This window comes from Arachis hypogaea, chromosome 15 (genome assembly GCF_003086295.3).
Source record: "Arachis hypogaea cultivar Tifrunner chromosome 15, arahy.Tifrunner.gnm2.J5K5, whole genome shotgun sequence".
In the NCBI taxonomy this organism is placed as follows: Eukaryota; Viridiplantae; Streptophyta; class Magnoliopsida; order Fabales; family Fabaceae; genus Arachis; species Arachis hypogaea.
The window spans coordinates 157772754-157785314 of record NC_092050.1 but is presented as its reverse complement, the minus strand read 5'-3'; the positions used below and the strand labels follow the sequence as shown (position 1 = coordinate 157785314).

Below are 12561 nucleotides of genomic sequence, written 5' to 3'. Positions count from 1 at the left end.
TATTATTATTGACATTTGAAACTTCAAGATAATTTCTAATTCTAACTGATGTTGATGGCCACAATTTTTTTTTTTTTTAAATTAAGATGTCCACAAAATTTTCTTCTTTTCTTCCTGGGGCAATTTTACATATGGTATCTTTATCTTTAAAAACCCAGCCAGAATCATGAGATTTTAACTCAATAGTAGTAACTACTAGTTAGAGTGGTAAGCATGTTGGTTAAATATTTTGTTGTAATTAGTAAGCATGTTCCTTTCACAGCTTTCATGGGTTGTTATGGAATATTTTGGGATGATGTTAAAGTTGTAATGTGATAAGATATTTTTCTACTTTTTCCTTGGTCTTCAACCAATATGTTGCATTAGCTTTTGGCCACTCAACATGATAGCCCTGACCTAGAATATGTTAGCTTAGCTTTCCTTAAAACTTTTGCAGATACCCCTTCAACTAATTAATTAGGTTGAGAACAGAGCACTTTTCTAATCATTGCTGATTATGTAAAATTACAATGATTCTCCTTTTATTTAGTATATATGCTCATAACGACACCTCTATAAGAATACTCATGTGTTAGTACAAGAATGTTCAGCATACATACACTCCCAAAATGTAGGAAGGTAATGTATAGTTGTATACAATGTGTAACATTGCATGGTTCCAAGAAAACTCAATGTCAATTAATTTACCCTAATTGTCAATGGCATTCAAACAATTACAATTAGGACTCCAATTTGGATTCACAAAACATGTAACAGTGGAACAGCTGAGACTCAAATTACATTCTACATGGGTTTGTTTACTTGCAACTTTAGGAAATCTCAAAATATCACTTCTCTTATTGTTGATCTAAATCTGCACGCATAACCACACTTCAACAATAAATGCCAGAAAATTTTCATATACATGATAAATATACAATGAATTAAGATATACAACTAGAGGCTAGAGATAGTGAAGCTTGTTACAACTTTTACAAGGCGTATTGTGAGTTTATAAACAGCTGAGAAAGCCAGTAATTGGGAATTGGTTATTCTCTCATGGCATCCAGCTTCTCCTTGGTGCTGAAATCAATAAAGGAGCTCTTTGCAGATCTTTATCCGGTGGTAGGAAGTACCTTTCTGTTAGACAAGTTGGAAGTTATCAGATCATTGTAGTTGAAAACTTGAATATAATATGTTCTAATCTCATACGACTAAAAATTAAAGTAAACACAAAGTCCTATGTGACATAAAACCAGATGAAAGCCACTGCCAATTAAAAAACAATATTAGTGTCTTAATTAATATTAATTTAAGCCTATACATCAGCAGAAGCAGGATGTAAGCCTCTAAACAACTATAGCGCTTAATTTTTGTCCTTATGAAGACACCTAATTAGTAACAAAACTATTCATATAAGTCACCAAAAAAAAAAAAAAAACTATTCATATAAACAATGTTAAGAAACAAACAAGAACATTATATAGTGTAATAGTAGTACTTAATTTCGTCACATACCTGATGGACTAGAAAATCCAATTTTGTTATTGTTCCACATCCACCCGTTCCAACAAATGGATCAAGTTGATTAAGAAACTCATCCCAAAAAAAGTTCGAATTTTCATCATACCAGTTGCAAACCCTCTCTCCCTTCACATCCTTTCTCTTCCCTTGCCGCTGAAGAACCCCAAAGCCTAGGAATCCCAGAGCATGTTGAGCACTCATTTGGCGGTGCCAAACCAGAAGAAGTACTAAAATGACCCCAACCGCGAGAAACAAACGGAGGTGTCATAGACAGCACCCACCTACTATTCTTACTCCCCTTATTACTACTACTACCTTCACCAACTTCACTCTGCAAAACGACGTCGTAGCTTGCCGAACGCTTCATCCCACCACAACCACCACTACACTTATGATTGGCTTCCAGAATCTGCTTCCTCAATTCCTCAGGCAACCTCAAAGTGAACCTCTCCAAGCTCTTCCCCGGCTCCACAAGAGAGTGACCCGTAGAGTGCGACCTCACCAACAACCCAAAAGCTCTCACCTTTGAGGTCCCATTACACTTCCCAACAACCCCATCAACTCCCTCACCATCCCCACCTTCGTTCCCATCACAAGAAACCTCACCCATTCTCCCAGACATTTCATCGAACATATGGTTGGCACTTCCCTCTAACTCCTGAATCTCAACCTCGAACTCCATGTTTTCCGACTTCATCTTGGCCCTGCAGACAGGACAAGTCACGTGCGAGGCGAGCCACGCGTCGATGCACTCAGGGTGAAACACGTGACTGCACTTGGGCAAAAGTCTGAGCTTGTCCATGTCCTTGAACTCGCTCAAGCACACAGCGCACTGAAGCGACGCACTGTGACCCGTTTTGAGGTGCTTCACGGTGGAATAAACCATAATTGGGAACGTGGAGAGCACCTCCGGATCGACGCCACGTGGAGCAGTGGCGGCGTTGGCAGCGGCAGCTCCCTGAAGGACGTAGCTTTCATTGCAGTGGCGAATGTAGACGGCGCAGAAGCCAGTCATGAAGAATGCGAAGATGAGAACGACGAGAATAATCGCAATGGAAGGGTTTCCGTCGTTGTTTTGGGTGACTACTGGTGGGTGAGCTGACGGAGCCGCCAATTGAGCAGTAATGTTGGGTACTGATAGAAGGAAGATGGTGGTGATGACGTGGCAGTACCTGAGGAAATTCATCGGGTAAGGTGGTTGTGAATTGTGTTTATGAGAAAGGAAATGAGATATGAGATGAAGTGAGGTGGTTATAACAAATAATTATATACTGAAAGTTGGTTCGTTTAAGGTTCAAGAAAAACGGTTTAGTTTGGCGGCAAAAAAACAGAATCACTGTAACTAGAAAACCGGGAGTAGTAGTACATTGGTTTGGTGAACACTATGGTCTACCAAGTGGCGGCTAAATTACTCAACAAAAATATTGTTGGTACATTAAAATCAATCAGTAATATATTTATTTATAATTTAATATATGTTTTATATTAATAACTGATTTTAGTATACACATAGGATAATAGTCGATTACTCAATTTACATGTGTTTCTTATTGGTATTTAAAAGGATTTTATTGTATCTTATTTGGTCAAATTTATTCATTAATTTATTTGCATCTTTTACACTAATTAACTTTTGTTTTGCAAATTGAGTGTATATATGCTCTCTTATTTTGTTTTACAATTGTACTTTTTTGGGTAAGTTAAAGTTATATAAGTTTAATACTCATAAATGATTCGTCCAGAATCATTCACTTACATAAAACACTTTAATAACAATAATACAACATAATTTTAATATATATTTTTTTCAAAAATAACATAATAATATACTAAAAAAATAAATTATAACAATAATACTCATTTTTACTTTTTATTATATTCTCACAATAAAAAAATGAAAGCTCTTAATCTAATTTCATTTTTTTTGTAAACTTCACTTGAATAATATATTATTCAAAAATCTTTATTTACAGATAAGAAGTAGTTAATTGCTAAGAAAATACGGCAAGTTAATAGAAACTTGTACAGGTTGGTAGTGAACCATCATCAACTTAAAATGAGTTGAGTTCAAATTGAATTCTTTCTTTGACTTTTCAAACTTTTATTACTTGCTTATTTTAATTTATGATATTTCTAGTAAGTAAATAATGTTCATCTAATTATTACCCATCAAAATTTCATCAAAATTCTTCAGTAGTTTAAACTTATCTAACAAGTTATATATCCAAATGAATTAAATGTAAGAGAATATAAAATGAGATTAAATACCATACCACAAAATAATATTTCTCATGCATGCACTTGAGTACTAAATTAATAGGGTGAGTATATGTTCCAAACAAAATTGTTAGTCAAACTAAGCTCCACTTTCGCCTGCACAATCTATAGACCTCAAATGGAATTTGGTGTGCCGTATGAACTATTGTAATATTAATTTCTTATGTTATCAAATTGACTATAATAGAAATTTAACAGGTAATATAAAACATGGCCTAAAACCTTGCTATACAGGTAGAGAGGTTTCTAGCTTCATCGTTTGATACAGAGGCTGCACGGATAGCGGGTACTCGATTATTCGTTTGAATTCGAACCAAACTAATTAAATTGGTTCTGAAACTAACGGGTAATCAGGTCCAACCCGAACTAAACCGATAACTTTTGTTAATAATTGGTTTGGGTATCGATTTTGGGGTGTAGAACCGAACTAACCCGCGAACTCGATTATATATTAATTAAATAAAAAATAAAAAAATATATATGATTTTTTTATTAAACAATAATTATTCATTATTAATATGTTTTGATTTTAATAAATTTAGTTTTTAATGTATTTGGTGTTTAACATGTTTAGATTATTTTTATTGATGTTACATGTTTATTGTATTTGTTGAATTTTTAAAATAAAAAATTAGTTTTTTTATGAATTTCAAAGTTATTGAATATCCAATTACCCAAATCGAACCAATTCATTCTTAATCAATTTGATTTGGTTCGAATATATGTAAAAAAAATACAAATCTAAACCAAACCGAATCAATTACATTTTGATTCATTCGATTCTAATTTTATCATAAACACCTACCTGTACTCACCCTATAGACATCTATCTCGTTCCCTAATATTTTCACCAACCAAAAATCCAACGTGGCTTTTGTTTGTCTCTAACCACATTCGTGTGATATTTATCGGCTATTAAAATCTTGCAACGTATGTAACACCACGTGCTGTGTTATTACTACTTACACGACACTTAGTAGAAATCAAGTAGAAAAAGTAACAATGGTACTATATATTTATGCTTAGATTATTGGCGTTATTAGTAGTTAGCATATATGATGATGATGCGTAATCATATGGTGAAAAGGAAATTAAAGCAGCTGAAAAAGAAAAGCATTTAAAACAACTTTACCTTCTTCGTCTCTAGGTTTTGCTTTCCGGGCAAGTTTAATTTTTTTTCTTTTTTAATTGTTATTATTAAAGTAATTGACTAATTGTTTTGTAAATACACACATCTAGATCATCCTGATAATTGCCCACTATTTAATATATATTGTAATACGTATTTTAAATATTTATGATATAAAGAGTTTAATTATTATTTAAAAAATATTAGTTTATATTTTTTAAAATATTTTAATTTAATTTGATATATTTTAATTTTATTTATTTAACCATTAGATTGGACTTTATATTTGTAGACTTAAGATTTTCTGTATTTTAACTTAATAAAAGATTATAAATATCTCATAAATTAGGATAGTCTTAGTATAGAACGATTTAGAAGTTTAAAAACTCCTTTTTGGTTTCATAATAAAATTATGGTGTGAACAATTGAGGTTAAAGAGTCTCTCTCTTATTATATCAAAAAATTAAATAAAAGATTAAGAAGTCTATTCAAATTAATTTTTAAATCACCACGTTGACAAGTTAGGTTAAAGAGTCCTTTTTTATTACGTTAAAAAATTAAATAAAAAATAAAATAATTCTCTTTATACTCAATTTCAACTAATTTTTTTATTTTTATTTTAATTACAATTTATCTTTTTTATTTAAATTTAATTTTTATTTTATTTATCCTTTTATTTCTTTATCATATTGGTTCTTCCAAATCGATTTCTTCCTCTTTGTTCTAATCATATGCCCGGTTTGAGCCAAATTATTATAGTTTGTGATGAATCTTTGATGGGTTTTGTTTAGCTTTTTTTATTTTGAATTACACGTCATTGAAAATTGACTCCTTAATGTCCCCTCCCCCCCCCTCTTTTTCGTTTTTGTTTCAATGCAAAATCAATTTAAAATGATGACAAAAACTATACTAGCTAGGCCCGACTAAAAATATCTTGTATCTAACTAAATACTAATGAATAATGATGTTTACATATTGTCCTTTATCCACAAAGAAGGTGGGCAATAGCCTTCATAACTCAGTGTGTTTGTTTGAGGTGAAAATGAGAGGAAGAAAAAGGAAGAAAAAGAAATTAAAAGAAAAATAATTTTTTTTTGTTTGGTTGAGAGGAGAAATGGGAGAAGAAAAAAAATGGAATAGAAAAATATTGGTGAAATTCACTAATTTTTTTCCTCTAACAATAGAGAGAAAATGGAGAGAAAACTAATTTTTCTCTCTACTTTCAATATTACCCTTTTATTTTTTTAATATATTTTATAATATAAGGATAAAATTGTCTTTTTATACTATTTCTTTCCTTCTTATTTTCCTTTCATCTAAACACATCTAAAGAAAATAAAAATCCACTCAAATTTTTTTTTCCTTTCTTTTCTTTCTATTTCTTTCCTTTCTATTTCTATCCTTCCAACCAAACATAACGTAAATATACAAAATTGTGGCATAATAAGGATTATAAGTGAGGTGGTGTTGGTGTATGTCAATTTGTGATATAAACATAGAAACTTTTTGGAAATGAAGCACCAAGAAAAAATTTCGTATCATAGATTCATAGTTAATTAGTATTTGTTCTAGAGTTTATTGCTGCACATATATCATTAGTATCACATATGCATCACAAAGTATAATTTCCAAAATAATTAATGACATAGTACATATGCTAACTTTTCCGCAGTAAGTTAGAACCAAAAGTTGGAAGATAAGATTTTTTTTTTTTTTTAAGTAAAGAGAACTTAACACAATAACACAAATAGTTTATCTACAAAATTATTAATATAATAAAAATATTATAAATTAATAAAAATCATATATAATTTTTTAAATTAAAACATTAAAATTAGAATTCTACAATTATATAATAATAAATATTTTTGAGCGATGCTTCTTAGTATATTAAATTATATATTTTAATAAATAAAAGACTAATTATTTATAGTTATATCCTAAATTATATAGAAAGTAATAAAAAAAACTAATAGAAACTCTTATTTTCAAAGGATGAATTCCTGAGTTTCCATCAGTAAAACATTAACCAAGGATTCAGGAATTAATAACTAAAAACTAAAGTGATAATTTGTGAAAAATATATTACAGTGAGACAACGTATGAGTTCAAAAGACCACAAATATATTAAATAATAAAATAATTATACAAATCTTTGTTTTTAACTGATAAACTCTAAAATTTATATCGCTAAGCTAACAACCATAAACAGTAATAACACTTAATTCTTAGTACATTTAATTAATAATTTATATATTCTAATAGTAAAAAATTAACATTATATATGTATATATTAAGTTAATATACCAATAGTAAAATATTTATATATGTTAATTTAAAATGTTTATAATTATTATTTTATAAATTGCTTGAATTATATAGATTTTAAAATAAATTTTAAATAATTTTTAGATAACTAATTTTATTTATTAATATAATTTTAACTAAATCACTGAATTCAATTTTTATGATGTAACTAATTTTTTTTATAAACATTATATAGACTAACGTTTACAGTATAATAATTTAGTATAAAGAATTATTTTTTATATCCATAAAAGTATATAATTTAAGAAAAATTATACCATTAATATTGTGTACTCTAAGATATTTCAAAATTTAATTTGAATGTTTGATTAATATAAAAGCTTTATATTGGATCCTTAATATCTTATGCTATTGGATATTTGTGTGAATTTCATCTATTAGATTATTAGATCTATGAATTTGTTTTGTTATTGGTGCCTTAATAAAATGCTATTATGTTATATATATATATATATATATATATATATATATATATATATATATTCTAAAAAACAGTAATGATCATAATGTGTTTTATTTTATAGTTTTTATGCGTAGCACAGCGGGATGAATATCAGTACTTGGTTAAATTTAGTTAGAGTTATGACTTGAATGTAGAATTTTATTTTTATTTTATAAGTGAAATTAAGAAAAAATATAAAAAAAAAAATTTAAAGATGAGATATCACATTTTATCCTCTCGAATAAAAATTTAAAATGTAAAAGATCCAAATTCTTATAATAATAAATTTTTTATTACATTAAATATATCAAATATTTATGATTCCGAATGCTTTTGGCTAATAATTTAAATTTAAAATATAAGTGAAGAATAATAATATTTATATGTAATATTGGGAGTGAATCATAACCAACTAAACTTGGTGCTTAAATAAATATCGAAAATTTAAATTTCATTTTGTGTATGCAATAATCCTTAGCAAATCATCCACAAATAATGTGTCTTGACGGATTATATTTAAAATTTAGTTTTTGATCATATTTTTTCTCAATTTAAGTTTTACTAATTTAAAAAAATACTATTTATAATGATGAAAAAGTTTATTACATAATATCTATAAAATATCTGAAATGTGCAATATATAAATAACTTTCAACAAATAAGAAGTCTTTTTTTAATGTGTCATTCATAATATAAATAGCAATATAATTTTTTATAATCTTATGAAAACTTTTTTCACTAACACTTGTAAATTATTTATTTACATAAATCTAAATACTTTAAATCATTTAATCCAAATATTCCTTTTGATATTGAACCATTTAATCCTCCAATTTTTATTTTCCAATCTAACAACAATTGAAAAAACGCATTCTAAAACAAAAAATGCCCTATGTCAGACGCCATCCAAAAAGCCCAACGCTCATGTCTCTCGTATCCAAAGTAAAAACAAACAAACATGTCCACCAAACTTGTTGCACGAGCTTATTAGTGGCCCAAGTTAGAGGCGTCTCAAAACTCGCCGAGATCCAAACTAAAGACTTTCCCTTATTTAAGTTGTTACCAACTGGCATTATAAGTACAACATACTTGCATTCTAACCCTACTCACTATTTCTCATTTTCAATCTCAGAACAGAACACGGCTACTTCTTCTTCTTCGGCGCCGCCTCCTCTGTCCAGCCTTGTAGCGTCGTCCGCGCCGACCAAGACCACCGCGTGCGAGTTCAGATGCGGTGGCTTTGGTGGTGACCTCCGCACCATCGCCGCCCTTGCCATGTCAAGATCTACGTTTCACACCGTTGCTGCTCCATCATCGAGGGCCGCGAACGTTCTCGGCTTTCCCTTCGTGGCGGCGGTGTCCTCGGTGCGGCTTTCTACCGCTACGCCAGCCGTCTTGCACGGTGACGCTTCTGGCACGGACTTCAAGTACAGATTCGTGTTCTCTACTTCTTCTTCTGTGTGTTCTGGATTCATCGCTAATTCTAGAATTTTTGTTGCTGCTCTCTCTAATTCTGCATCTTCATAATCTGAATCTGAATTCCGGAAATGTAGATCTGTGATTGTTGAATTTTCTACTACTAGATTTGTGGAATTGTTGTTGATTAGTTGAAATTCTTACTCTGAATTGGCTTGAATTTATTTAGGTGATGGAAATTCTTGTACGAAGTCTGGAAACTGAGTCAAGCCTGCATCGGAAGGTGTGGACCTATTTTTCCTTGTTGACTCCATTGCTCAAAGTTCTCGTGGTCTGAAAGGTGATTGTTTGTGACTTGTGAGTCTTGAATCTTGCTTACAGAAAGGGAAGATGTATATATGTGCTTGTTTATACATTCATTTTGAAAAATAGATCTCTTTTCTCTCAGGTGATTGTGGTGCATATTCATCTGCTATGCAAGCTGTCCTCTCACGCCTATTGTGTGCTGCTGCTCCTCCTGGACATACTTGGCAAGAAAATCGCAGCCAGCGTCTTAAGGCAAGTGATATTCCAGTTTACTTAAAATATTTGTGCTTTTTAGCTTTTTCATATATCTTTCCTTTGAATCACTATTCTCTGTAACCTTTCCTTGCAATTGCTTATGTTTTAAGGCTGTGGTTGGATGGAGAGAAGAATCCTTCCAGAATCCATTATTCGTTGTCATATCCGGGAACTGGACACCTATCATAGTTCAGCATATGTTACCTGTTAGAGAAAGGTTTGAATTTGTTGTGATAAAAAGTTCGTCCTGATATTCTTTCATGCTTGTAGGTAGTGGTGTAGTTACGACCCAATTCGGCATCATTATACAGTAGACGATCGAGCCTTGGTATTAGTAGAAAGAGCCTTTGTATTAGTAGAAAGATGTCCTGACTATCCCTCAACACTGCCGCATGTGCCCTTCCAGAATTCCACGTAGTGCCGAAATCATGAGGTGCATCTCTGCCAATATGGTAGCTGGGAAGACTTTGTACGGTACAGATTCTTCTAGGATATTCCCCTCCTCCGCCTCCCGGGGGTCCACGGGAGGCATAACGAACATATCTATGCCATTCATTTTGAAGTATGTGGTGCTTTTGATTTCCGCCAAACAAAGAAAACAAAGTTAATACTGGTTTCAGAAATTAGCAATACTCAACAACATCTAAATTCTGAAACTAGTATTAACTTTGTTTTTTTTGTTGGGGAAACAAAAGCACCACATACTTCAAAATGAATGGCATAGATATGTTTGTTATGCTTCCCGTGGAGGCGAAGGAGGGGGAGATCCTGGAAGAATCTGTACCGTACAAAGTCTTCCCAGCTACCATATTGGCAGAGGTGCGCCTCATGATTTCGGCACTACGTGAAATTCCGGAAGGGCACATGCGGCCGGTGTTGAGGAATAGTCAGGACATCTTTCTATTAATACCAAGGCTCGATCGTCTAATGTATAATGATGCCGAATTGGGTCGTAAGTAGTGGTTAAATTTTAGGGCTGGCCCTAACCCTCCAAAATAATACTAGCCCACAGCCCTAAAATTACAAAATTTTATTTTATAAGCCCTAGCCCTCCCAACAAAAATGAAAATAGGACTGGTCCTACAAGCCCCAAAACCAAAGAGGCTGTTTTGGTCAAAAACCTTTTCTTAGCTGCTGATCCTCACCTTAGACCCTTGATGCAAAAAGATGATAAATTGAGTGTTTCGCAGTCCTTCACCCCTGGCTCAGTAAATTTATGCTCATTTATTTATTTATTTTATAAGTTGTTCAGTTTCTGAGAAAATGAAAAGATATAATAAAAATAAATGGTGCTAAAGAAAATTTTGTTGGTTCCATAATTTCAGTTTTGTCATTAATTGAATGCAACAAATTTGTTTTAATAAATGAAAAATATTAGATGATTAATATTTTTATTTTTATCTTATATTTAAATTAATATTAGTTAATTATCTTTTTTTAGACTAAAAGTATTAATCCATTTGTATTCTCCTTATTGCTAAATATGACTGACACAAACAAAATAAAAAAAAACCCATACTATATGATTAAGAATTTTACATACAAATTACCCATTCAATAATATGTTTTTTTAGGCTATATTTAAAATGAGGATTAGGTGGGATTGATAACATGTTTAAAAACCCCAAATCATATTTTTCTCTTATTAATTTTTTTATGTTTAAAAGCCGCAACAATATTTTTTGATTGATTGATAACATGAAAGAATACAAGCAACATACACCCCAAAGACCAAAGGTGCAAGAATCCACATGTTTAGAAATAAGATGGCCATGAATGATATTCGTAAGCTGTACTTCTATTTCCCTAACGACCCAGCAGGGCATGAGCCTGGGGCTGGGGCTGGGGCTGATCACCATTGAAGCTCGTTAATTAGTATTTTACACATCTTTTTTTATTTTGAAGCTCTTACCGAATATTCAGATTAACGGTAAAAAAAATGTCACAATTTATCTTATATGGCTATGACTGATGTTACGATTACACAAGTCACTTTATTATATATCTTGACAATTTGCATAAAAAGAATTATTCCATTTTAAAGTTATTATTTGAAGTATTAAAGATAACAAAAAATTGTTACGTTAAAAATTAATTACATTATGTATTTTTAGATATACTAATTTACATATTTGTTTAATTAACTAATCAACCATTAAATAATCAAATTTGTAAAAGACGAGTAAATTAAACTTACTTATAATAAGATAATAAACTTTTAATAATATATCTGATTCGTGACTTTATAGTTCTGTTTTTATTGTGCATTACGAGTCATAACTCGATTTTATTTGCTTTCATTCTAAGTTTGTAACGGACGATTTTAATAATCGACCAACGATCATGACATCAACTCTATGCCTATAAAAGATAAAATTCTATGCCTATAAAAAATAAATTTTTATATCTTAAGACACGTACACAAAAGATAAGTTATATTTTATGTTTAATCTTTTATAATATTTATAATAATAAATATTTAAGCACACTGACTCAATAATTTGAGTTTATCCTAAACTATTTAGAATTTTGCTTTCCTAGGATTTGGCGTTGATTGTGAAAGATTGCATGTTAATATATTTTGAAAGTTAATATATTTTGAAAAAAAAAAAAGAAGTGTACATATTTTTTAAAAAATATACCCACTATATATTAGAGATAATAAATAAATTAATAAGCTTTTAGATTTGTATTTTTTTAATTTTACAAAAAAAAAGCGATTAACTTAATTAGCGTATTAATTTGATAGAGAATTAAACTTTTTTAATTAATAAAAAATATAAAATTTTTTACTTAATAAAAAATATTTAAAGATAAATCGAATTTAAAACTCCCCTGTTAGTTAGAAGTTAAGATAAAGTTACATTTACAATCTGTTTGGAAAGCTTCAAAAGTTATTATGTTG

At 30.4% G+C, this 12561-nt stretch overlaps 2 protein-coding genes across 2 annotated transcripts; one reads left to right on the top strand and one right to left on the bottom strand.

The window, feature by feature from the left end:
• Positions 1-871: 871 nt before the first annotated feature.
• LOC112751774 (E3 ubiquitin-protein ligase ATL31) lies at positions 872-2923 on the bottom strand. Its single transcript, XM_025801025.2, has 2 exons — positions 1498-2923; positions 872-1119 (listed from the first exon to the last, which is right to left on the bottom strand). The coding sequence occupies exon 1, from the start codon at positions 2687-2689 to the stop codon at positions 1604-1606; it is 1086 nt and encodes a 361-aa protein (XP_025656810.1). The 5' UTR covers positions 2690-2923; the 3' UTR covers positions 872-1119; positions 1498-1603.
• Positions 2924-8603: 5680 nt separating this feature from the next.
• Positions 8604-9917, top strand: LOC112751773 (uncharacterized). The gene is made up of 4 exons (XM_072218356.1): positions 8604-9137; positions 9325-9452; positions 9544-9653; positions 9767-9917. Exons 1-2 carry the CDS (start codon positions 8604-8606, stop codon positions 9430-9432), a joined length of 642 nt encoding a protein of 213 aa, XP_072074457.1. The 3' UTR covers positions 9433-9452; positions 9544-9653; positions 9767-9917.
• The last annotated feature ends 2644 nt before the right edge of the window (positions 9918-12561 follow it).

Bases quoted from the DNA above. Each gene is read 5' to 3' on its own strand.
- LOC112751774 (XM_025801025.2), bottom strand. From the start codon at position 2,689: ATGAATTTCCTCAGGTACTGCCACGTCATCACCACCATCTTCCTTCTA.
- LOC112751773 (XM_072218356.1), top strand. From the start codon at position 8,604: ATGTCTCTCGTATCCAAAGTAAAAACAAACAAACATGTCCACCAAACT. The intron at 9,138-9,324 runs GTGTGTTCTGGA...GAATTTATTTAG, and splicing joins TGTTCTCTACTTCTTCTTCT to GTGATGGAAATTCTTGTACG.